This window comes from Pelophylax lessonae (genome assembly GCF_965119305.1).
Source record: "Pelophylax lessonae genome assembly, chromosome: 8".
Classification (NCBI taxonomy): domain Eukaryota; kingdom Metazoa; phylum Chordata; class Amphibia; order Anura; family Ranidae; genus Pelophylax; species Pelophylax lessonae.
The window spans coordinates 9,970,774-9,998,135 of NC_138775.1; the positions used below are offsets into that span (position 1 = coordinate 9,970,774).

A 27,362-nucleotide genomic window follows, 5' to 3' on the forward strand; every position below is an offset into this window, starting at 1 on the left:
AGGGATGATGGGGGTGATAGTGATGTGTAGGGATGATGGGGATGATGGTGATATGTAGGGATGATGGGGGTGATCGTGATGTGTAGGGATGATGGGGATGATGATGATGAGTAGGGATGATGGGGATGATAGTGATGTGTAGGGATGATGGGGATGATGGTGATGTGTAGGGATGATGGGGATGATAGTGATGTGTAGGGATGATGGGGATGATAGTGATGTGTAGGGATGATGGGGATGATAGTGATGTGTAGGGATGATGGGGATGATGGTGATATGTAGGGATGATGGGGATGATGGTGATGTGTAGGGATGATGGGGGTGATAGTGATGTGTAGGGATGATGGGGATGATGATGATGAGTAGGGATGATGGGGATGATAGTGATGTGTAGGGATGATGGGGATGATGGTGATATGTAGGGATGATGGGGGTGATAGTGATGTGTAGGGATGATGGGGATGATGATGATGAGTAGGGATGATGGGGATGATAGTGATGTGTAGGGATGATGGGGATGATAGTGATGTGTAGGGATGATGGGGATGATGCGGATCTCGGAGTGGTGCTGATGTTGGAGTCCTCCTCCCCCTCCCCCTCCTCTCTCCTCCTCTCCGGATTCCTCTCTCTGCCTCCATCCAGTGTACAGCGGGAGCTGCTGGGGCCCCTGACAGCGACATGCTGCTCTCCCGGGGCCCCCTGGCGCCACAGGGGCCCCAATCCCAGCCAGGCATCAGCCGAGGAGGGATCTGCTGAGCCGCCGGAGAGCTGACAGCCGATGAGCCGCGCGCCGCCGGGTGAGGGGCGCAGCCGGTGACCCGGAATCGGGTGTCGGGAGGATGTGGATCCCAACCGAGGACGAGAAATACGGAGTGGGTGAGTGTGAGACTCTACGTGACCCGAATATACAACCTACCGACCTCCGACACCGCGACACACCGCGACACAACCTCCTATATATACCAAACACCCGACATAGAGTGCAACACAACACCCGATATATATATACACACTACATAGTGTACAACACAACACCCGATATATATCAACATCCTACATAGTGTACAATACAACCTCTTATATACCCAGCACACTCTATATACAAAGAGTACAACACAACCCGACAAAACACAACACCCTCTACAACCTGCACCCTCCTACATCGTACACCCTATATATAAAGTACAACACAACACCCTATCCTATAGAGTACAACACAACACCCTATACACCACCACATAAAACAACACAGCACAAAACTCTATAAAAATACACCCTATAGATATAACACAACCCAGTATGTAGCGTACACATATATAAGGAATACAGCACTAATACAGCACTACTCAACATAACACAACCTCCTATACATTACACCATAACATCATTCTATATATAGTGCACAATACAACACAACACTATACATGATACCACAGCACAACACCCAGCCCTCCAACACCACCCCCAGCAACACAACACAACCCCTATACACCATAACATATACATATATATATATATACAGAGTACGGCATAATATAAACCTGTATGAGATACAATACAACCCCTATACATTACCATATAACATAGAACTATATATATAACATCACACAGCACACTCAGTAAACCCAACACAACCCCTTATAGGTTACACTGTGACCTATGTATAGAGTGCAACACAACCCCTATACATTACACCAGAACTATATATAGGTTACGACACAACACACAGCCCTCCGACACCACAAAGCAAACTCTATAAACCCAACACAACCTCCATACATTACACCAGAACTATATATACGGAACAACACAACCCATATAAATTACTGTACATCATGACCTATGTATGGAGTACAACACAACCCCTTATAAGTTACACTGTGGCCTATATATAGAGTACAACACAACCCATATATGTTACACCATGACCTATATATAGGTTACAACACAACACAGCCCTCAGACACCACAAAGCACACTCTGTTAACCCAACACAACCTTTATACATTACAGTATAACATAGAACTATATATATACAGTATACATACAGTATATATATATATATATATATATATATATATATATATGTATATATATATATATATATATATATATATATATATATATAACATGCCACACTGCACACTTAGTAAACCAAACACAACCCCCTATAAGTTACACTGTGACCTATATATAGAGTACAACACAAACCCTACACATTACACCAGAACTATATATTGGTTACAACACAACCCACATACATTACATCATGACACCAGCCTTTATATAGGGTACAAAGCAACCTCCTATGGAGCACACAGCATCTCCCTATGCATCACAACCCCCTGTACACCACACAGCGCACTATGCAACCCCCTGGACACTAAAACATAACCCTCTATAGATTTTACACTACAACCCCCAGTACACCGCAACACAACCTCTACATTACAGCATATATTAACCCTATATATGGAGAAAATCACAACCCCTATACATGACACCATTGCACCAACCTGTATGTAGGGTACAACACATCACACCGCACCACTCTGCAACCCCCCACCACCAACACACACAGACATACACTGCAACACATTCCTGTTTCATTTCACCATGACATCAACCTATATATAGGGTACAATACATCTCCTATTAGGCACACAATATCTTCCTATATACTACGCTACGTACATCACACAGTACACTCTGCAACCCCTGTACGCCGCACCATCACTCTCTATAGAGTATACACTACAACCCCTGTGCACCACAACACCACCCTCTATAGAGTATACACTACAACCCCTGTACACCACACCATCACCCTCTATAGAGTATACACTACAACCCCTGTATACCACAACATCACCCTCTATAGACTATACACTACAACCCCTGTATACCACAACATCACCCTCTATAGAGTGTACACTACAACCCCTGTACACCACACCATCACCCTCTATAGAGTATACACTACAACCCCTGTACACCACAACACCACCCTCTATAGAGTATACACTACAACTCCTGTACACCACAACATCACCCTCTATGGAGTATACACTACAACCCCTGTACACCACACCATCACCCTCTATAGAGTATACACTACAACCCCTGTACACCACAACACCACCCTCTATAGAGTATAAACTACAACCCCTGTACACCACACCATCACCCTCTATAGAGTATAAACTACAACCCCTGTACACCACACCATCACCCTCTATAGAGTATAAACTACAACCCCTGTACACCACACCATCACCCTCTATAGACTATACACTACAACCCCTGTACACCACAACACCACCCTCTATAGAGTATACACTACAACCCCTGTACACCACAACACCACCCTCTATAGACTATACACTACAACTCCTGTACACCACAACATCACCTTCTATAGAGTATACACTACAACCCCTGTACACCACAACATCACCCTCTATAGAGTATACACTACAACCCCTGTACACCACACCATCACCCTCTATAGAGTATACACTACAACCCCTGTGCACCACAACATCACCCTCTATAGAGTATACACTACAACCCCTGTACACCACACCATCACCCTTTATAGACTATACACTACAACCCCTGTACACCACACCATCACCCTCTATAGAGTATACACTACAACCCCTGTACACCACAACACCACCCTCTATAGAGTATACACTACAACTCCTGTACACCACACCATCACCCTCTATAGAGTATACACTACAACCCCTGTGCACCACAACATCACCCTCTATAGAGTATACACTACAACCCCTGTACACCACACCATCACCCTCTATAGAGTATACACTACAACCCCTGTACACCACAACACCACCCTCTATAGAGTATACACTACAACCCCTGTACACCACACCATCACCCTCTATAGAGTATACACTACAACCCCTGTGCACCACAACATCACCCTCTATAGAGTATACACTACAACCCCTGTGCACCACACCATCACCCTCTATAGACTATACACTACAACCCCTGTACACCACACCATCACCCTCTATAGAGTATACACTACAACCCCTGTACACCACAACATCACCCTCTATAGAGTATACACTACAACCCCTGTACACCACACCATCACCCTCTATAGAGTATACACTACAACCCCTGTACACCACAACACCACCCTCTATAGAGTATACACAGAGATATACATTACACAGAGCTCCATATATACACAGAGATATACATTACACAGAGCTCCGTGTATACACAGAGATATACATTACACAGAGCTCCGTGTATACACAGAGATATACATTACACAGAGCTCCATGTATACACGGAGATATACATTACACAGAGCTCCATGTATATACAGAGATATACATTACACAGAGCTCCATGTATACACAGAGATATACATTACACAGAGCTCCATGTATACACAGAGATATACATTACACAGAGCTCCGTGTATACACAGAGATATACATTACACAGAGCTCCGTGTATACACAGAGATATACATTACACAGAGCTCCATGTATACACAGAGATATACATTACACAGAGTTCCATGTATACACGGAGATATACATTACACAGAGCTCCGTATATACACAGAGATATACATTACACAGAGCTCCGTGTATACACAGAGATATACATTACACAGCGCTCCATGTATACACAGAGATATACATTACACAGAGCTCCATGTATACACAGAGATATACATTACACAGAGCTCCATGTATACACAGAGATATACATTACACAGAGCTCCATGTATACACGGAGATATACATTACACAGAGCTCCATGTATACACAGAGATATACATTACACAGAGCTCCATGTATACACAGAGATATACATTACACAGCGCTCCATGTATACACAGAGATATACATTACACAGAGCTCCATGTATACACAGAGATATACATTACACAGAGCTCCATGTATACACGGAGATATACATTACACAGAGCTCCGTGTATACACAGAGATATACATTACACAGAGCTCCATGTATACACAGAGATATACATTACACAGTGATACGGTACTCACACACAGTACATCACCGCACTCTATAGTCCCGGGCCACGTGTGGCCCTTTTTGTGGAGCCCCCGGGACCCCCTTTTATTTCTTACACAGTCACTTTTTCCTGTGCTGTTCATCTCTGTTCTCAGTTTATGGTTTTATACTGAATGTTACTGAGAGGAATATAAATTGTGATACCAATAATATATGAGGGGTGAATGGAATACCGATGTGGGAGCATTGATTTGTAAACAGGCTGGAATTGCAGTGATCTCTAGCAGTCTCTTGTATGTCTGCAGTCTCTGAACGTCTCATATAGTATGTCTGAGGTCTCTGACCCTCTCCTGTATTAAGTCTGCAGTCACTGACCATCTCGTTTTAATATGCCTGCAGTCTCTGACCGTCTCCTGTAGTATGTCTGCAGTCTCTGACCATCTCCTTTAGTATGTCTGCAGTCTCTGACCCTCTCCTTTAGTATGTCTGCAGTCTCTGACCCTCTCCTTTAGTATGTCTGCAGTCTCTGACCATCTCCTTTAGTATGTCTGCAGTCTCTGACCCTCTCCTGTACTATGTCTGCAGTCTCTGACCATCTCTTGTAACATGCCCGCAGTCTCTGACCATCTCTTGTAGTATGTCTGCAGTCTCTGACATCTTTCTGTAGTATGACTCTCATGGAATATTATGTGTGGCCCTTTGATGAAGTCAGGGGCCACACTTCAGGCTAAGCCAACCACTGCTGCTGTGTAGGGTGTGGATGTCACTGTGTACATTAAAGGGGGAGGGGCTGATCTTACAGCGGAAAGTTCCATCATGTTTTGTATGGATTCTGTACAGGAAGCTGATCAGTAATTTGTAACTTTGTATCATTTCTGTGAAGGAATCTGAACCTCCCTTGGAGGCCGGGTATAGGGAACTATATGGAGTATCATGTCCAGCCTCAGGGGCACCTGTGGGGGCCAGGTATAGAAGCTTAGTGGAATATAGTGTCCAGCCCCAGTGGTGGGGTTACAATGGTGATACACAGCCAACACGTTCCGGGGAATGTGGGTTCTCCTTCTTCAAGGTCTGATAGAAGACTTCATTAGAATGTGTGCCTGTGGGGGCTGGGTATAGGAAGCTCAGTGGAGTATAGTGTTTGACCACGGGGGTACCTGTGGGGACCAGGTAAAGGAAGCTTCATTGAGTATCATGTTTGGACCCCCAGGGGCACCTGTGGGGTATAGGAAGTCTGGTGGAATATAGTGTCTGGCCCCAGTGGTGTGGTTACAATGGTGAGATACAGCCAACTCGTTTTGGAGAATATGGGTTCTCCTTCTTCAAGGCCTGACAGAAGACTGTGTCTGGCTCCAGGGGCACCTGTGGTGGTCAGGTATAAGAAGCTATGTGGAGTATAGTGTTTGACCACAGGGGCACTTTTAGGGACCAGATATGGAAGCTTGGTAGAATAAAGTGTACAACCCCAGTGGTGGGGTTACAATGGTGATACACAGCCAACACGTTTCCGGGGGATGTGGTTTCTCCTTCTTCAAGGTCTGATAGAAGACTTCATTAGAATGTGTGCCTGTGGGGGCTGGGTATAGGAAGCTCAGTGGAGTATAGTGTTTGACCACGGGGGTACCTGTGGGGACCAGGTAAAGGAAGCTTCATCGAGTATCATGTTTGGACCCCCAGGGGCACCTGTGGGGTATAGGAAGTCTGGTGGGATATAGTGTCTGGCCCCAGTGCTTGGGTTACAATAGTGAAATATGATCAACATGTTTCAGGGAATGTGGGTTCCCCTTCTTCAAGACCGAAGAAAAGGCTTATCAATAGAATATGTGCCTGTGGGGGCAGGGTATTGGAAGCTACGTGGAGTACTGTATCTGGCTCCAGCAGCTCCCTTGGGGGCCAGGTATAGGAAACTATGTGGAGCAGCAGGTCTGGCCTGGGTGGCACCTGTGGGGGCCTGGATATAGGAAGTTTAGTGGAATATAGTGTCCGGCCCCAGTGCCGTGGTTATATTGGTGACATATGGCCAACACGTTTTGGGGACTATGGGTTCCTCTTCCTCAAGGCCTGAGAGAAGACATTAGAATTATATTGGTGATATATGGCCAACACGTTTTGGGGACTATGGGTTCCTCTTCTTCAAGACCTGATAGAAGACATTAGAATGTGTGCCTGTGGTTATAATGTTATAGGAAGCTATGTGGAGTATCATGTCCGGGCCCCGTGCCTTTGTTACAATGTCGATATACAGCCAACACATTTCGGGGAATGTGGATTCCCCTTCTTCAAGACCTGAGAGAAGACATCGTTAGTATGTGTACCTTTGAGGGACGGCTATAGCTAGCTATGTGGAGTATTGTGTTTGTCCCCAGGGGCACCTGTGGGGGCTGGGTATAGGTAGCTCAATGGAGTATAATGTCTGGCCCCAGGGTCACCTGTGTGGGCTGGGCTTTGGAAGCTACATGAAATATTATGCTTGGCTCAAGCAACTCCTATAGGTACCGGGTATAGGAAACTATGTTGAGTATCATATCTGGCCCGGGGGCACCTGTGGGGGCTGGGTATATAGGAAGCTACATGGAGTATTGTGTCTGGCCCAAGCAGCTCCTATAGGTGCTTGGTATAGGGAAACTATGTGGAGTATCATATCTGGCCCTGGGGATGCCTGTGGGGGGGGGGGGGGGGCGGTTATAAGAAGCTCCGTGGAGTATCTCCAGCCCCAGGGGTGCCTGTGTGGACCGAGGACTGGGAATAAGGAATATACGTTGAATATCTTGTCTAGCTCTAGCAGCACAGGCTTACTTATAATGTAAGGTTACCAAGTGAAAGTTAATTTCTATGGCACCAACACATACCAAAGCGCATCACAGAGTACATAGAGCCCACCTCATTATGCAGTCAGGGACCCTCTAGGGCCAGTTTTGGGTGGAAGTTTGTTTTTCAAAGAGAGGACCAGAAAAAACTCTCTGCAGCAAACATCCCACTGGGAATTGTACCCAGGACCGCGCATTGCAAGACCACAGCGGTACCCACTAAATGACTCAAAGGATGTTTCTAATCAAAACCTATTTTGGGCGGAGTAAGGAAGAGCGCTGATTGTTTGATTTTCGCCTGGGTTCATCCTGGAAAATTGTTTCTTGTAATGTGTTGGGCCGTAAGTCCTGCTACATGAAGTTACCCCTCTGTTCGTTATTATTGATTCTGTTAATGATGGAAGAGATGGGGGTGGGGAGCCCTGTGCTGCAATGAAGGATGGAGCTCTTCCTCTGAGGCTTCCATCACCCCCACCATCACCCCCACCTTCACCCCCACAATCACCCCCACCTTCACCCCCACCATCACCCCCTCCATCACCCCCACCTTCACCGCCACCATCACCCCCACCATCACCGCCACCATCACCCCCACCATCACCTCCACCATCACCCCAACCTTCACCACCACCATCACCCCCCACCATCACCCCCACCTTCACTCCCACCATCACCCCCACCTTCACCTCCACCATCACCCCCACCTGCACTCCCACCATCACCCCCTCCATCACCCTCACCTTCACCTCCTCCATCACCCCCCACCTTCACTCCCACCATCACCCCCTCCATCACCCCCCACCATCACCCCCACCTTCACCTCCACCATCACCCCCACCTTCACCTCCACCATCACCCCCACCTGCACTCCCACCATCACCCCCTCCATCACCCTCACCTTCACCTCCTCCATCACCCCCCACCTTCACCTCCACCATCACCTCCACCATCACCCCCCACCATCACCCCCACCTTCACCCCCCACCATCACCCCCCACCTTCACCTCCACCATCACCCCCACCTGCACTCCCACCATCACCCCCTCCATCACCCTCACCTTCACCTCCTCCATCACCCCCCACCTTCACTCCCACCATCACCCCCTCCATCACCCCCCACCATCACCCCCACCTTCACCTCCACCATCACCCCCACCTTCACCTCCACCATCACCCCCACCTGCACTCCCACCATCACCCCCTCCATCACCCTCACCTTCACCTCCTCCATCACCCCCCACCTTCACCTCCACCATCACCTCCACCATCACCCCCCACCATCACCCCCACCTTCACCCCCCACCATCACCCCCCACCTTCACCCCCACCATCACCCCCCACCTTCACCTCCACCATTACCCCCAGCATCACCCCCACCTTCACCTCCTCCATCACCCCCCACCTTCACCTCCACCATCACCTCCACCATCACCCCCCACCATCACCCCCACCTTCACCCCCCACCATCACCCCCCACCTTCACCCCCACCATCACCCCCCACCTTCACCTCCACCATTACCCCCAGCATCACCTCCACCATCACCCCCATCATCACCCCCACCTTGACCCCCACCATCACTCCCACTATCACACCCACCCTCACCCCCACCTTCACCCCCACCATCGCCCCCACCATCACCCCCACCATCACCCCCACCATTACCCCCACCCTCACCCCCACCTTCACCTCCACCATCACCCCCACCTTCACCTCCACCATCACCCCCACATTCACTCCCACCATCACGCACACCTTCACCCCCACCTTCACCTCCATCATCACCCCCACCATCACCCCCACCATCACCCCCACCTTCACCTCCACCATCACCCCCACCATCACCCCCACCATTACCCCCACCATCACCCCCACCTTCACCTCCACCATTACCCCCACCATCACCCCCACCTTCAGCTCCACCATCACCCCCACCTTCACTCCCACCATCACCCCCACCATCACCCCCACCTTCACCCCCACCATCACCCTCTCCATCACCCCCACCTCCACCTTCACCCCCATCATCACCCCCACCTTCACCTCCATCATTACCCCCACCATCACCCCCACCTTCACCTCCACCATCACTCCACCATCACCCCCACCTTCACTCCCACCTTTACCCCACCTTCACCCCCATCTTAACCTCCACCATCACCCCCACCATTACCCCCACCATCACCCACACCTTCACCCCCACCTTCACCTCCACCATCACCCCCACCTTCACCTCCACCATCACCCCCACCATCACCCCTACCTTCACCCCCACCATCACCCCACCTTCACCCCAACCTTCACCTCCGCCATCACCCCCACCATCATTCAGGGAATTCTTAGCTGCATCTTCCTTAGTGCAATGACAGTTACACTTCACCTGCTGATGCAGAATGTCCTCCTGTTGGTGTGACAGTTAAACCCCAAAGTAAACATTTATTATATTGCAGCTTACCAATTCATAGACGTGACGGCTGCATTAGTAATACTTTTTTAGACTTCCTTTCTTCTATTTTCATCTGGCGATCCAGCCAGCAAGTCTGTTGTTTTTTTAAAGAAAAAGCTGTCCTGTCGATGTAGCACTTAAACCATTTACCACTGGCAGAGGCGCTTACAATAATCAGATGTAAAACCTTTATCCCAAAAGGAACAAAACAGTTTGCTGTAACCGATTATAAAGTGAGAGCTTGACTTCAGTTTGTTAGTGTATTTAGATTGGCTAGTACGTCTAACACCCCCCCCCCCCCCCAGACTGACAATGCTGCTGTCTGCTGTGCCTCCTGTGCTCCTTCATCCAGATTAGGGGCGCTCTAACGTAGACGGAGCGAAACATGTTGGGGGCGTGGTCTGGCGGGAGCACAGGCTGAGGCTTTCTCTCTCATATCACCACTCTCTGTGTGGCACCAGGGATCTTTCCTCTCTTCCTTACAGGAGGGGGGTTACTGGTCAGATCTGCAGGTGAAAACAGAGGGGAAAAAAAGAAAAGGAATGCAGCCGCCACATCTAATGATTGGTGAGCGGCAATATGTGACATCTTTGGTTTTAGGTGACAATATCTGGGGCTCAGACAAAGACCTGGCCATGGATTCAGGAATGGGGAGAAATTCAGGAAGATTGAACATAAAAAATCAGAATAGCTGTCAATGGAGACGGAAATGATTGGGCAGTTTTTTGGGGGGTTTTTTACACTTTATGTCCCATTTTTTTTTTTTTTTTTTTTTTTTTTTAATGTAAGGGCAAAATCCCCTCCTAATCGTCATTTATATATGGGGAATTGGGGATGATGATGGGGATGATGATGATGATAGGGATGATGATGATAATGATAGGGATGATGATGATGACAATGATGATAATGATATTAGGATGATGACGATGATGATGGGGGTGATGATAATGATGATGATAATGATATTGGGATGATGATGGGGATGATGACGATGACGATGATGATGATAGGGATGATGATGGGGATGTTGATAGGGATGATGATAGGGATGATGATGGTGATGATAGGGATGATGATGATGACAATGATGATAATGATATTGGGATGATGACGATGATGATGGGGGTGATGATGATGATGATGATAATGATATTGGGATGATGATGGGGATGATGACGATGACGATGATGATGATAGGGATGATGATGGGGATGTTGATAGGGATGATGATAGGGATGATGATGATAATGATAGGGATGATGATGATAATGATAGGGATGATGATGATGACAATGATAATAATGATATTGGGATGATGACGATGACGATGATGATGGGGGTGATGATGATGATGATGATAATGATATTGGGATGATGATGGGGATGATGACGATGATGATGATAGGGATGATGATGGGGATGTTGATAGGGATGATGATAGGGATGATGATGGTGATGATGATGGTGATGATAGGGATGATGGTAATGATGATAGGGATGATGATGGTGATGATGACAATGATAGGGATAATGATGGGGATGTTGATAGGGATGATGATGATGGTGATGATGATGATGATGATGATGATAGGGATGATGATGGTGATGATGATGACGATAGGGATGATGATGGGGATGTTGATAGGGATGATGATGATGGTGATGATGATGATGATGATAGGGATGATGATGGGAATGTTGATAGGGATGATGATAACGATAGGGATGATGATGGGGATGATAATGATGGGGCTAATGATAATGTAGCTGATGATGATGATAATGATGGGGATGATGATGATAATGATAATGATGGGGATGATGATAATGATAGGGATGATGATGATAATGATAGGGATGATGATGATAATGATAATGATGGGGATGATGATAATGATAGGGATGATGATGATGATGATGATAATGATGGGGATGATGATAATGATGATGATGATGGGGATGATGTTAGGGATGATGATGGTAATGATGATGATGATTATAATGATAGGAATGATGATAGGGATGATGATGGGGATGATGATGGGTATGATGATAGGGATGATGATAATGATAGCGATGATGATAGGGATGATGATGGGTATGATGATAGGGATGATGATAATGATAGCGATGATGATAGGGATGATGATGGGTATGATGATAGGGATGATGATAATGATGATAGGGATGATGATGGGGATGGTAATAGGGATGATGATAATGATAGCGATGATAATAGGGATGATGTTAGGGATGATGATGGGGATGATGATGGTAATCATGATGATGATGATGATTATAATGATAGGAATGATGATGGGGAGGGAAGCAGGGATGGGGATATTGTGGGTGTTACCTATGTAAATACAGAATGCCCACTCTTCCAGACTGACACCCACCTACCAATGCAATTTCATTTTTGCATAACTCCTCCCACTGCTTACATCAGGACTGAGGGCTCTTGGGAGGAGTACTGATGCTGGGTGCTGTGACGTTTCCAGGAAGCTATGCGCAGCGCCCTGCTGGCTCCTCCTACCAGCCATGATATGCCTGCATTGGATAGAAAAGCACAGAAGCCCAGTGATGATATCACTGGTTCCAAAATAAAGGGATGTCATGAAAATAAAAAGATTTTATTTAAAAATACCATTATTATGTTGATGGGGGAGTGACAGAGAAGGCAAAATATAAACAGATTAAGCGTTACGCCGTGTATTCAGGAAGCTATGTACAGGCTCCTCCCACCAGCCATGACCCTCCTGCATTGCATAGAGAAGCACAGGGACTCGGTGGTGACAGGGGCTATAATTAGGAATGCAATAGAAAACTGAAAGATTTTATTTAAAAATGTCATTACTGATGGGGGGGGGGGGGGGGACAAAATATAATCAGATTAAGTGTTACGCCCTGCTCATCAGCAATACAAAACTGATTGGGGGGGGGGGGTCTGACCCTTCAACTTTCTATCCCCCCCAAAAAAAAAAAAAATTAAAAACTTTTGGCTTTTTCCTAATAAAACATTTGAATTAATTTGCATGAAAAGAAAAAAAACAAAACCTTTTTGCTTTAGATACTTATGTGGCCCCGAGAAATGTTGATTTGAACCCCTTTATTATTAGCGCCCCGAATTGTCCCCCCCGTGGAATGATCTTCTCCATCGTCCCGGAATGTCACCCCCGCGGTTAGAGATCCTTTCTGTGTTTTCTGGCTGTGCGCTGTAATTGGCTGACGTTCTCCTATTCCTATGTATGGACGGTAATCACACGGCGAGCTCTCAGCGTGAACGCGGCGATTATCAAAGATTGGGTCTGGTCCTTCCCCGCGCCGAGAACACGGTCTATTGCTGGCCGTGCGGAAGTGGAGGAGCGCCACCTGGGCGCCAGTGTTTGTTTTTTGACCTTCTGAATCTCTCCAGGAAATATACAAAGCAGAGAGTATTCACTGACCTTGTGGAACTACAAGTCCCAGCATGGAAGTGGGACCAGAAACTGCATGTTAAGTGCAGCATGTATCAGTGTGACCCTTCCAGGTATTTATTACCTCTCACAGAGATCACAGAGATCCCCCTGACGAAGACTTCATCTGCTTTTCTCTCAAGAAGGACAGCACCATCTTTGTTCAGGCATCATCCAGCGTCACCATTTACTTCCTGGACGGAGATGCCGGCTCAGAGGTGTAAATCCTGGTGTCTGTGCAGTTTTTGGCTATGTTCACAAATGTCTGACACAGATCCGCCTCTGATGAAGTCTCTCATCAAGTTACAATGTACAGTCTGATCACCGGGGGAGGGGAGACTGAGGAAGGTGCAGGTTTACAGACCCAGGAACTGGGATGGATGGTGAGAACCCCTCATAATGGGCACAGTGGGTGTACGGACCCGGGAACTCAGCACAGGGATGGTGGGAACCCCTCATAATGGGCACAGCGGGTGTACAGACCCGGGAACTCAGCACAGGGATGGTGGGAGCTCCTCATAATGGGCACAGCAGGTGTACAGACCTGGGAACTCAGCACAGGGATGGTGGGAACCCCTCATAATGGGCACAGCAGGTGTACAGACCCAGTAACTCAGCACAGGGATGGTGGGAACCCCTCATAATGGGCACAGCAGGTGTACAGACCCGGGAACTCAGCACAGGGATGGTGAGAACCCCTCATAATGGGTACAGCAGGTGTACAGACCTGGGAACTCAGCACAGGGATGGGGGGAACTCCTCATAATGGGCACAGCGGGTGTACAGACCCAGGAACTCAGCACAGGGATGATGGGAACCCCTCATAATGGGCACAGCAGGTGTACAGACCCTGGAACTCAGCACAGGGATGGTGGGAACCCCTCATAATGGGCACAGCAGGTGTACAGACCCGGGAACTCAGCACAGGGATGGTGGGAACACCTAATAATGGGCACAGCAGGTGTACAGACCCGGGAACTCAGCACAGGGATGGTAGGAACCCCTCATAATGGGCACAGTGTGTGTACAGACCCAGGAACTCAGCACAGGGATGATGGGAACCCCTCATAATGGGCACAGCAGATGTACAGACCCGGGAACTCAGCACAGGGATGGTGGGAACCCCTCATAATGGGCACAGCAGATGTACAGACCCGGGAACTCAGCACAGGGATGGTGGGAACCTCTCATAATGGGCACAGCGGGTGTACAGACCCAGGAACTCAGCACAGGGATGATGGGAACCCCTCATAATGGGCACAGCAGGTGTACAGACTCGGGAACTCAGCACAGGGATGGTGGGAACCCCTAATAATGGGCACAGCGGGTGTACAGACCCGGGAACTCAGCACAGAGATGGTGGGAACCCCTCATAATGGGCACAGCGGGTGTACAGACCCGGGAACTCAGCACAGAGATGGTGGGAACCCCTCATAATGGGCACAGCGGGTGTACAGACCCGGGAATTCAGCACAGGGATGGGGGGAACCCCTCATAATGGGCACAGCAGGTGTACAGACCCAGGAACTCAGCACAGGGATGGTGGGAACCCCTCATAATGGGCACAGCAGGTGTACAGACCCAGGAACTCAGCACAGGGATGGTGAGAACCCCTCATAATGGGCACAGCGGGTGTACAGACCCAGGAACTCAGCACAGGGATGGTGGGAACCCCTCATAATGGGCACAGTGGGTGTACAGACCCAGGAACTCAATGATGAGATCCTTCAAAAACTGAAATACAATTACAGTGTATCTGTAGGCAAAGCTCCTGTTTTAGTGGCGCTTGTAACATATTGGATCACTTCCTGTCTTGGTGACACCAGAACAGAGAGGGTGAATCTCCCCACCATGGACACAAACTGTAAAAAACCTAACTCGAGGGTCTAACCCTTCACCATCTAAAACTAAAAAGTATCCATTTATATTCCCTTCATGCTTTGAATTTGGGGCGTGGGGGCGCGGGGGCGCGCAGGGTTCAGCAGTGGTTCATCTCCGGGGCTTTGGTCATATATAGTAACGGAGAAGATTACAGAGGATATCAGGATCTCTGTCCCCCGTCTGGGCCGCGACCTCACAATATGCTTCTCATTGGTGATTTCACTTGTGTCTCCGGGAGGGAAGTGTCTGCGCTGCCTCAGCCTTTCCTTCTGATTGCACAGACGGGGATTCAGGGTATTATTACTCCAGATGCCAGACGGAGATTTGGGGACGGAACGCGCAGGGGGGGGGTTGGGGTCTGCATCTGTCACTAGTGATTTCGGTGGTCTTCATATTAATCTCTTCCATTACAAATTTGCTGCAACAATTGGCTCGGAGGCACTCTGGACCCTTTCGCTGCATCTCAGTGCGGAAATATTAATGTCCCATGATTCGGGGGAGGGGGAATTTCATAGGGGGGCTTCTTTATTCACATTACAACCAAAAAGTGATTTTTTTTGTTTCTAGGCTGACATAGAGCTGTACAATTACAAATATACTGAGACATTTGGGGTTCATTCACAATATTGCACTGTGGTTATGCAACGCACTACAACGTATGTTACATGCATTGATACAAAGCAGTGCCATTCATTCTTAATGGCACCCCACCTTTCTGAGGAATGCACATTGGCCACAATTTTGGGCCTGTTGAGGTGCAATGGGCAGCACATGCTTTTAATGCACCACAGCGGACCCGGCGGGTGTACATGGGCCCATTAGGGCCATCGTTAACAAAGGGCAAAAGGGGAAGCTGCCCCGGGCCCAGGTATTGTTGTGGGGCCCAAAGCAGCTGCCCCTTGAGCCCGCACTGCCTGAAAAAAAGGTGATAAGTCAGTTCGGGAGGGCCCAAGAAAATGTTTGCCCAGGGTCCAATCAATATTCCCTTGGGCCCATAAAGCAGCAGAGTGCGTTTTTCATTTGCACACTATCTTTAAGAAAAACCCCCTTTCCGGCCCAGCCCCGGCACCATTTTAAACGGGGTCTCCACATTGGCGGGGTGGGAAGGATTGGCCGATCACGTGACCACATTCAATAACAGTGAACCTATATAGAGCTTTGGGGTCTCCGAACACGCTTTTGCGTCTGTGTCCGATGGACCGCTCTGTGGGTGCAGACTGGGTGAAGAGTCCGGTCCTGACTGTATATAAACAGAGAGGATATCCCAGATCCTGCGCACTGTACAGACCCATCCGTCACAAAAGTTATAGCATCCTCAGCCATGTTTCCAACGCGTTTCATCCCGTGGGTGGGTCGAAACACGTCATGGGGCCTTGCTTAGAAAGAGCTAAGCTGAGGCTACTATTACTTTTGTAACAGATGGGTCTGTATGGTGGGCAGCATTTGGGATATCCACTCCAAATTCTAGAACAAGATGAGATTAATATTTAGTGAGAGTCAGCTTAACGCGTTGCCTTTTATGTTCCTGTCATACTCCCGTCCCTCCATTTCAAAAGTTATAGCAGTGTCAGGGACTCACTACCCTGTGCAGGCGCACTGGCGCCGCTAATCGACGAACGCCTACGCGCATGCGCGTGCACTGAGGCTACCGTTGGATAGTTCGTGGCTATTCCGCGCAAACGCGCATGCGCACGCAATCCTCTTTGGCGCCAAGCGTCCTATTTAAAGCCAGTGATCACACTGAATCTTTGCTGTGCGATCTTCAGCTCTCCTGTTCCCTGTATCTGTTATTATCTGCTGTTCCTGTTTACCTTACCCGGGTTGTCTTTGTATTCTGATTACCTGCTGCCCGCCCTGACCTTGCCTTGTCTTGACTATTCTCCTGCCTCATCCTGATCTGCTTACCTGTTACCGGCTATTGGTCCTGGACCTGCTCCTGGCTCAACCAGGGGATCCGGAGGACCGCGACCTGGTGTTAGCAAGCAGCCAAGTCCATCCCCACCATCTGGGGCCCTGGTGAAAACCGGCTAACACTTAGACTCCGCGCCTCTGGTGAACCTGTGTCACGCCAGATACCCGGGGAGACACTCCTCTTACGTCAGGCTCTGCCGCCTTACCCCGTGACAAGCAGGCTCAACTTAGCTCCGTCTAAGCCAGGCCCCTGACGTGTTTCATCCCGTCCATGGGGCGAAACACGTTGGAAGATGTGGCTTAGATGGAGTTCAGCTGAGGATGCTATTAAATTTGTGACGGACGGGTCTGTATGGTGTGCGGTATCTGTGATATCCTCTCTGCTCACAGTTTATAAGCTTCCTGGTTAGTAGTGACGGCCCCTTCCCGTTCCTTGCTGTCAGGTGACTTTCACAGAACAGAACTAAGCCAGGCCCCAGGACGCATTTCGCCTTACCTACAGGGTAAAAAGCATTGGGAACGTGGCTTAGACTGAGTTCAGCTGAGGATGCTATTACTTTTGTGACGGACGGGTCTGTATGGTGGGGGGCATCTGGGAAATCCTCCCTGTTCAGTAGTGATGGCCCCTTCCCGTTCCCGACACTCACAGAACATTACTTGTTATAGAATGTGGGGAGGATATCCCAAATGCCGCACACCATACAGACCCGCCTGTCACAAAAGTAGTACAGTATCTGACAAAAGTAATTACACCCCTCACATTTCTGTAAATATTTTATTTTTCTGTACATTGTCACTCATTTTTGTTGCCAGCGGTTTAGACATTAATGGCTGTGTGTTGAGTTATTTTGAGGGGACAGTAAATTTACACTGTTATACAAGCTGTACACTCACTACTTTACATTGTAGCTAAGTGTAATTTCTTCAGTGTTGTCACATGAAAAGATAGAATAAAATATTTACAAAGATGTGAGGGGTGTACTTACTTTTGTCAGGTACTGTATATCACCAGTGACAGAGTTACATTGTAACGTTCATTCTGAGGACGATGAAAGGAGTGAGTGCCCCACTTTATTGGCGTCGGCCCTGTTTTTCTACAGCGGTGACCGCACCGGTGTTGCGTCCTAAAAGCTTTCTGCAATGTACATCTGACTATGAGAGGCGTGCAGATGGCGCTATGAATTATAGATGGACGTAACGCATATCTGCAGTGATGGCGGAGCGTAAAACAAATACAGTACAAAGCAAGGAGGGTACAGCAGAGCGCACAGCCGCTGGATAGGAGCTTGTTCATATATGAGGTTGGGGGGGGGTAAAACGTTTTGCGTTTAAGCCACGCTTTTACTGCCCTTAACTGCTCCCATTTTATCTGCAGAGGCAGCGCCTGGAGGGGCACGCATGCCGCGGCAGGAATTATACCCCATGTTGCTTTTGATGGGCATCATGACCACCAAACGCGACCCATTCAAGTGAATGGGGCCACTCTGCAAGCGCCCCATAACCCCGTACAATGCAGCATGCTAGTGCGGGGTTCAGGGAGGTGGAAGCAGGCGGTGAGGAGGCGAAATAACACCTCCCCACCACCTGTCAGATAATGAAGAATCCCGACACAGATCTGGATTTACAACCCGTTAGACTTTGTTCACACATCTACAGGTGCGCCTGAGTTTTCTGTGCATTTTCCAGGGGAGTAACTACAAGGGTTGCAGGGGTTGCAATCGCAACTGGGCCCCATGCTCCAGGGGATCTGTGCGGCTCCCCTGTACACCTGGATAGGAGGGGCGGCGGGGGCAGCATGTAGAGGAATCACTGTCCTCCTTTTTCCTCCTGTAGCTGCAGGAGGAAAATGGAGGAGATTGGTTCCTCTGTATGCTGCCCCCGCCACTCCTCCTATCCAGTTCACTTGTGTTCTGCTGTCTCTGGGCCCCTGTGTGCTCCCCTGGTCCCCCCCTACTGTGCTCCCCTGGTTCCCCCCCCCCCCCCCCACTGCACTCCCTCCCCTCTCCTGCTGGCTGCTGCAGGGGATGTGTCACAATAGAGAACCAGGAAGGGGTCGGTAAATATGTAATTTACCAGCTCCTTCCTTTTCTGAATGGACAGAGTCATAGTCAGTCACATTCTATAAAATAAAATGATAAAAAAATAATAATTAAAACACCGAAAATTAAAAATTACTGACACCAGTGGGTGAGCTTCCAGGATCGCAAAGGTCACACTTGCAACCGGGCCCTGGCATTCCACCACCGTGGGGAGACCCCAAGATGGCAGGAAGGGGGCCCACTGCAGAACTTGTGAAAGGGTCCCGCTGCGGGACTGAAATAAAGGGTCCCGAAATGAGAGTAAAGGGCCCCAGGATCAGTGGGAGGAGCCCCAGGCTTGAAGGAAAGGTCCCGGGGGGGGGGGGCCTTTATGGTTTCTTGCACCGGGGCCCACCTCTGGCGTTTTTCATGCGTTCCTCTGGTGTAGGGGAACCGATTGATTTCAATAGGCTGCCTTGTGTGCGAGAAAAGCAAAAAATTCCCTGGGCCTTTTCCAAAATGGCTGCGCACCCAATCAGCACCATGTGGTTTTGGTTTGGCGGGGACATTAGCAGATGCGTCTGCTAATGGGCAGCGCGTTTCTCTGTGTGTTGGGAAAACATGTGATTTTTCTGCGCGTTCCCAATATAGAAAAGTCTGAATCGAGCCAAAATCTTTAAATACCACTCCTTTCGTCTGCCCAATAAAGTGTTTCTGTTGGTCAGAGTAACCAGTCAGGATACAGTTGAGATTTTTCTGTTACAATTAACAAAAAAAAAAAAGAACAGGTGATTGGTAAAGAATTTTACCCCTTCGGTTGTGACCCCTGTACACCACCTATGGAGCGAGGGACACAGTCTGCAGGGAAGAGGAGCCACCTTGAAATGGGAAACTATAGGGGCAGCGGTCATGGCGCCAACTTAAAGTGGTTGTAAAGGGTATTTTTTTTTAAATTAACCACTTAAGCCCTGGAAGATTTTACCCCCTTCCTGACCAGGGCCTATTTTGCGATTCGGCACTGCGCGACTTTAATGGACATTTGCGCGGTCGTGCGACGCTGTACCTAAACAAATTTGACGTCCTTTTTTTCCCACAAACAGAGCTTTCTTTTGGTGGTATTTGATCACCTGTGCGATTTTTTGATCATGCGCTATAAACAAAAAAAGAGCGCCAATTTTGCAAAAATAATATTTTTCACATTTTTTTATATGAAATTCCCCCCCAAAAAAATGTAAAAATCTAAATTTTTTAACATTTTCGGCCAATTTGTTTTATGCTACATATGTCTGGTAAAAAAAAAAAACGCAAAAAGCGTATTTTGATTGATTTGCGCAAAAGTTATCGCGTTTACTAACAAAGGGAAAGATTTTTGTCATTTTTGTTGTTTTTTTTTTTAACTAGTAATGGCGGCGATCTGCGATTTTTTTTGCGGTACTGCGACATTGCGGCGGACAGATCGGACCCTTGACTGACATTTTTGACACTTTTGGGGTTACCAGTGACATTACTGCAGTAATCAGTGCTATACATATGCACTGTTACTGCAAAATGACACTGGCAGGGAAGGGGTTAACTTTATTTGAGAGGGAGGGGTTATGTGTGTCCCTAGGGGCATGATTCTAACTGTGATTGGCTGTGGCTTGAGCTGTAGAAACAGTGATGAACGGTCCTACATAGTAGAACCGTATGATCACCATTCCTACACAGGGGAGAATGACAGGCGGCTTGTTTACATTAGCCGCCTGCCTTTCTCCCTGTGCAGCGACGATCGCAGAGTGACCGGCGGACATCGGGTCCACCGGTCACGCGCGCGGGGGGGGTCCGTGACCGCGCGGGAGCGCGCCTCCGGGTGCGCGGGAGCTCCCTAGACCCTCACAGGCTAGTGATGTAGATCTATGTCACTCTGCCTGTGAGGGGCTGACTGCCGCAGTAAATAGTCGTGCGGCAGTTGGCAAGTGGTTAAAATATTAAGCATGGTATACTTACCTGCTCTGTGCAACGGTATTGCACAGAGCAGGACGGAACTTCCTCTTCTGGGATCTACCGCCGGCACTCTTGACTACTTCTCTTCTCTTTGTGACACCATCAGAAGCCGCTTGTTATGGTGGCACACCTGTGAGCTTGCTCCACAGCTGGGCTGTGTGTATCCACTGACACAGAGGCGTAACTAGACCCTTCAGGGCCCCGGGGCAAGAAACCATGAAGGGCCCCCCCGGACCCCTGGCCAGGGGTCCTTCCCTTCAAGCCTGGGGCTCTTCTCACTGATCCTGGGGCCCTTTACTCTCTTTTATTACGGTCCCACAGCGGGACCCTTTCACAAGTTCTGCAGTGGGCCCCCTTCCTGCCATCTTGGGGTCTCCCCACGGTGGTGGAATGCCAGGGCCCGTTCGCAAGTGTGACCTTGGAAGTTCACCCACTGGTGTCAGTCCGAAGTTTTTATTTTTTGGCATTTTAATTGTATTATTTTTTATCATTTTATTTTATTTTTTTACAATGTGACTGACTATGACTCTGTCCATTCAGAAAAGGAAGGAGCTGGTAAATTACATATTTACCGACCCCTTCCTGGTTCTCTATTGTGACACATCCCCTGCAGCAGTCGGCAGGAGAGGCATGGGTGTACAGTGGGGGGGGGGCAGGGGAGCACACAGGGGCCCAGAGACAGCAGAACACAAGTGAACTGGATAGGAGGAGTGGCGGGGGCAGCATACAGAGGAACCAATCTCCTCCATTTTCCTCCTGCAGCTACAGGAGTATAAAGGAGGACAGTGATTTCTCTACATGCTGCCCCCCCCCCCTCCTATACAGGTGTACAGGGGAGCAGCACAGGCCCCCTGGTGCATGGGGCCCGGTTGCAATAGCAACCCCTGCAACCCCTGTAGTTACTCCCCTGCACTGACATACACTACACGGCTTGGCCCAACCCTACTCCTTCCACACAGGATTTGATTGATAAAGGTGGGAGCCAATGGCTCCCACTACTGTCTCTGAGCCAGTGAGGAAAGAGAGAGCAGCACCACTGCAGTAGGGCACAAAGGGAGGTGGGGGGGGGGGGCACAACCAGTGGGACATTTTTTACCTCATTGCAGGTAACGCAGTAAGGTAAAAAAAAAAAAAAAAATGTTCAGGCCTTAGTACCAGTTTAAACTGAAACATAGGCAAGAATTAAAAGTTAGAAGTTGTACAGTGCCTGGAAAAAGTATTCATACCCCTTGAAATTTTCTACATTTTGTCATGTTACAACCAAAAACGTAAATGTATTTTATTGGGATTTTATGTGATAGACCGACACAAAGTGGCCATAATTGTGAAGTGGAACAAAAATGATAAATGGTTTTCAAAATGTTTTAAAAAAATAAATATGTGAAAAGTTTGCGTTTATATTCACCCCCTTTACTCTGATACCCCTAACTAGAATCTAGTGGAGCCAATTGCCTTCAGAAGTCACCTAATTAGTAAATAGAGTCCACCTGTTTGTAACTTATAAATACAGCTGTTCTGTGAAGCCCTCAGAAGTTTGTTAGAGAACCTTAGTGAACAAACAGCATCATGAAGGCCAAGGAACACACCAGACAGGTCAGGGATAAAGTTGTGGAGAAGTGTAAAGCAGGGTTAGGTTATAAAAAAATCTCCCAAGCTTTGAAGATCTCACGGAGCGCTGTTCAATCCATCATTGGAAAATGGAAAGAGTACGGCACAACTGCAACCCTACCAAGACATGGCTGTCCACCTAAACTGACCGGCCGGGCAAGGAGAGCATTCATCAGAGAAGCAGCCAAGAGGCCCATGGGAACTCTGGAGGAGCTGCAGAGATCCACAGCTCAGGTGGGAGAATCTGTCCACAGGACAACTATTAGTTGTGCGCTCCACAAATCTGCCCTTTATGGAAGAGTGAGAAGAAGAAAGCCATTGGTGGAAGAAAGCCATAGGAAGTCCTGTTTGCAGTTTGTGAGAAGCCATGTGGGGGACACAGCAAACATGTGGAAGAAGGAGCTCTGATCAGATGAGACCAAAATGCAACTTTTTGGCCTAAAAGCAAAACGCTATGTGTGGGGGAAAACAAACACTGCACATCACCCTGAACACACCATCCCAACTGTGAAACATGGTGGTGGCAGCATCATGTTGTGGGGATGGTTTTCTTCAGCAGGGACAGGGAAGCTAGTCAGAGTTGATGGGAAGATGGATGGAGCCAAAAACAGGGCAATCCTAGAAGAAAACCTGTTAGAGTCTGCAAAAGACTTGAGACTGGGGCGGAGGTTCACCTTCCAGCAGGACAACGACCCGAAACATCCAGCCAGAGCTACAATGGAATGGTTTACATCAAAGCATATTCATGTGTTAGAATGGCCCAGCCACAGTCCAGACCTAAATCACATTGAGAATCTGTGGCAAGACTTGAAAATTGCTGTTCACAGACGCTCTCCATCCAATCTGACAGAGCTTGAGATATTCTGCAAGGAAGAATGGGCAAAAAGTTCCCTCTCTAGATGTGCAAAGCTGGTAGAGACATCCCCAAAAAAACAATGTTACTTTGTATCTCTCTATCATCTGATAAATGTTTATAAACAATGATACTTTGTATCTCACTATCTCCCATCTGATTAATGTTTATAAACAATGTTACTTTGTATCTCTCTATCCCCTTACTGATCAATGTTTATAAACAATGTTACTTTGTATCTCTCTATCCCCTTACTGATCAATGTTTATAAACAATTTTACTTTGTATCTCTCTATCCCCTTAGAGCCGGTTCACATAGGGGCGACTCGACTTGCCGGGGTGACCTGTGAAGTCGCGGTGCACAGTGCGCACCGCGACCTCGGAGCGACATGCACGGACTTCATATCATTGAAGTCAATGCAGGTCGCTCCAGGTCGCCCCAAAGTAGTACAGGACCCTTTTTCTAAGTCGGAGCGACGTGTGTCGCTCCTATTAGAACGGGTCCTGTGCTAATCTATGGCAGGCAACCAACGGCCCAGTGTGAACCGGCTCTCACTGATCAAGGTTTATAAACAATGATACTTTGGGGATTATTTACTAAACCTGCATGGTGCAAAATCTGGTGCAGCTCTGCATAGAAACCAATCAGCTTCCAGGTTTTATTGTCAAAGCTTAATTAAAGAAGCTGAAGGTAGAAGCTGATTGGCTCCCATGCAGAGTTGCACCAGATTCTGAGTGCTCCAGTTTTAGTAAATCTCCCCCTTTGTATCTCTCTATCTCCTGTTTGAACAATGTTTATAAACAATGTTACTAATCCAAAGGAAGTACCTGCGTGGAAAGCCTCTCAAAGAAGCTGACAAGGTCTGATTGTGTAGTTCAGTGATGATGAACCTACTCCGCCTCACTGCAGGTTATGTTGCTATCACAGATGTAGCAGACAGTTTGAGGGACAGACAATGATAGCTTCCATCAGAGGCGTCTCGCAGAGGTACTTTGAGAAAGTCATGTTTTAAGGTCAGTATTTCCTGCGGTTATTATAGAACTTTCTTCCTGTGCGGGTTTGTGGAATACAGAGTTTGTATCTGCTACGTTAGGCACTTTCTGCCGCTCAGGTCTGGCTGTGGAGAAGAATATTGATTGATGGAAATATTACCCCTGAAGAGGAAGCTCGCCCTCCCCTCCTCTGGCCTTCCACATTGGAAGTGCAGCTTGTATTACTTAATACCCTTCATATCCTCCATTACTGTCAAAGTGCTGCATCAATCCTGGGACAAACATCGTTATCTCAGACACTTGTGGACTAAGTGCTTTGGGCATCGGCCAGCTGGGGCCCCGGACCAGCCCACAGGGCCCTAACTTCATATGAACAGACAGAAATCTACATAGTCATTGAAAACCCAGCTTTTCCTTCATCGTTATTATTTCTATTAGTAAAAATAAAAAAGGTCCAGTGGTCGGCCTTGTTGGAGGTGTAGTGTCTATATATAGAGTGCAATGGAACGGTATTATCATGGTGTCCAGTGGTTGGCCATGTTGGAGGTGTAGTGTTCCATGTATAGAGTGTAATAGAATTGTATTATGATGGTGTCCAGTGGTCGGCCATGTTGGAGGTGTAGTGTTTTATGTATAGAGTGTAATAGAATGGTATTATGATGGTGTTCAGTGGTCGGCCATGTTGGAGGTGCAGTGTACTATGTAAATTGTGTAATAAAATTGTATTATGATCATGTCCAGTGGTCGGCCATGTTGGAGGTGTTGTGCTCCATGTATAGAGTGTAATAGAATGGTAATATAATGGTGTCCAGTGGTCGGCCATGTTGGAGGTGTAGTGTTCTATGTATGGAGTGTAATAGAATTGTATTATGATGGTGTCCAGTGGTCGGCCATGTTGGAGGTGTAGTGTTCTTTGTATGGAGTGTAATAGAATTGTATTATGATGGTGTCCAGTGGTGGGTCATGTTTGAGGTGTAGTGTTCTGTATATAGACTCTAATAGAATTGTAATATGATGGTTTCCAATGGTGGGCCATGTTTAGGGTGTAGTGTTTTATGTATAGAGTGTAATAGAATTGTATTATAATGGTGTCCAGTGTTCGGCAATGTTGGGGGTGTAGTGTTTTATGTATAGAGTGTAATTGAATTGTAATATGATGGTGTCCAGTAGTCGGCCATGTTGGAGGTGTTGTGTTCCATGTATAGAGTGTAATAGAATGGTATTATGTTGGTGTCAGGTGTTCGGCAATGTTGGGGGTGTAGTGTTCTATGTATAGAGTGTAATAGAATGGTACTATGATGGTGTCCAGTGGTCGGCCATGTTGGAGGTGTAGTGTTCTGTGTATAGACTGTAATAGAGTTGTATTATGATGGTGTCCAGTGGTCGGCCATGTTGGGGGTGTAGTGTTCTAGGTATAGAGGATAATAGAATTGTATTAAGAAGGTGTCCAGTGGTCGGCAATGTCGGGGTGTACTGTCCTATATATGGAGTGTAATGGAATTTACGGTCAGTCAGCCATGTTTAGCTGACTCAGATCCTGTGCAGTGGTTGGTCATGTTGGAAGTGTGTACCACACATTGGTTTTTGCTGTCAGTGGAATTATGATCCATTGGTTAGTTATACAGTATCGCATACATTGTTGCTGAAAATGAAGCTTTGTTGTGTTGCGGATTTGGGTTTTCAGGGGAACGGTATTGGAACGCTCAAATTAAAATGGCTGATCTTATGTGTTGTGGCGTTGCGGGATTTGCTCAGTTACTGAGCATTGGCCGGCCTGCCCTCACACAACAGAGTCGGTTCCCCAGGTTATTGCCGGCTGATGAATGTAATTTTCCTCATGCTGGGATTGTGCTAATATTAGCGTGCTGCTCCACTTACGTGCGGTCTGTCTCGCTCTGACAGGAAGTATCAGGGCACGGCGATGGTCCCTCGGGCTCCAGGCAGTCATACATCTTTCCCAGAAGAGGTTCTGGCTTTCTGACATTGCTCCCTGTTTATGTTTCTCGGCTGAAAGCCATCGACAGACCAATATGTCACTATAGCGTGTAGATGACCTCCTTTCCACCCCTGAGGTCACCGCATTCCATCTCAAGATAACCTGTCATCTTCCAAAACTGTAATGTTGGCGTTGAAGCACCTCGTGTTACACCAGCTGCGTTCCGCTATGTATGTCAGAACATCGTCTACAAGGCTTTTCTGACCCGCGTGGTGCCTTTTGAGGACCTCAACACTTTCATACATCCAGTGATATTTATGCATGACTCCAATAGGTTGCACTACCTGTTTTGCGATGTGATCGCGCCTAAATAAAATATAATTTGGACGGAACTTGATGATCCGTGGTGTGCTGACAAATATCCTCATTGTT

General features: G+C 47.7%; 1 protein-coding gene across 2 annotated transcripts in view; it reads left to right on the forward strand.

Annotated features, from left to right (window-relative positions):
* Positions 1 to 601: 601 nt before the first annotated feature.
* Positions 602 to 27,362, forward strand: part of DOCK3 (dedicator of cytokinesis 3) — a 276,655-nt gene continuing 249,894 nt past the window's right edge. For both annotated transcript variants that reach the window (XM_082265832.1, XM_082265833.1), the window contains exon 1: positions 602 to 876. In XM_082265832.1, coding sequence (XP_082121958.1) covers positions 840 to 876 — 37 coding nt within the window. In that variant the 5' untranslated portion in view covers positions 602 to 839. The remainder of the gene's footprint in view (positions 877 to 27,362) is intronic.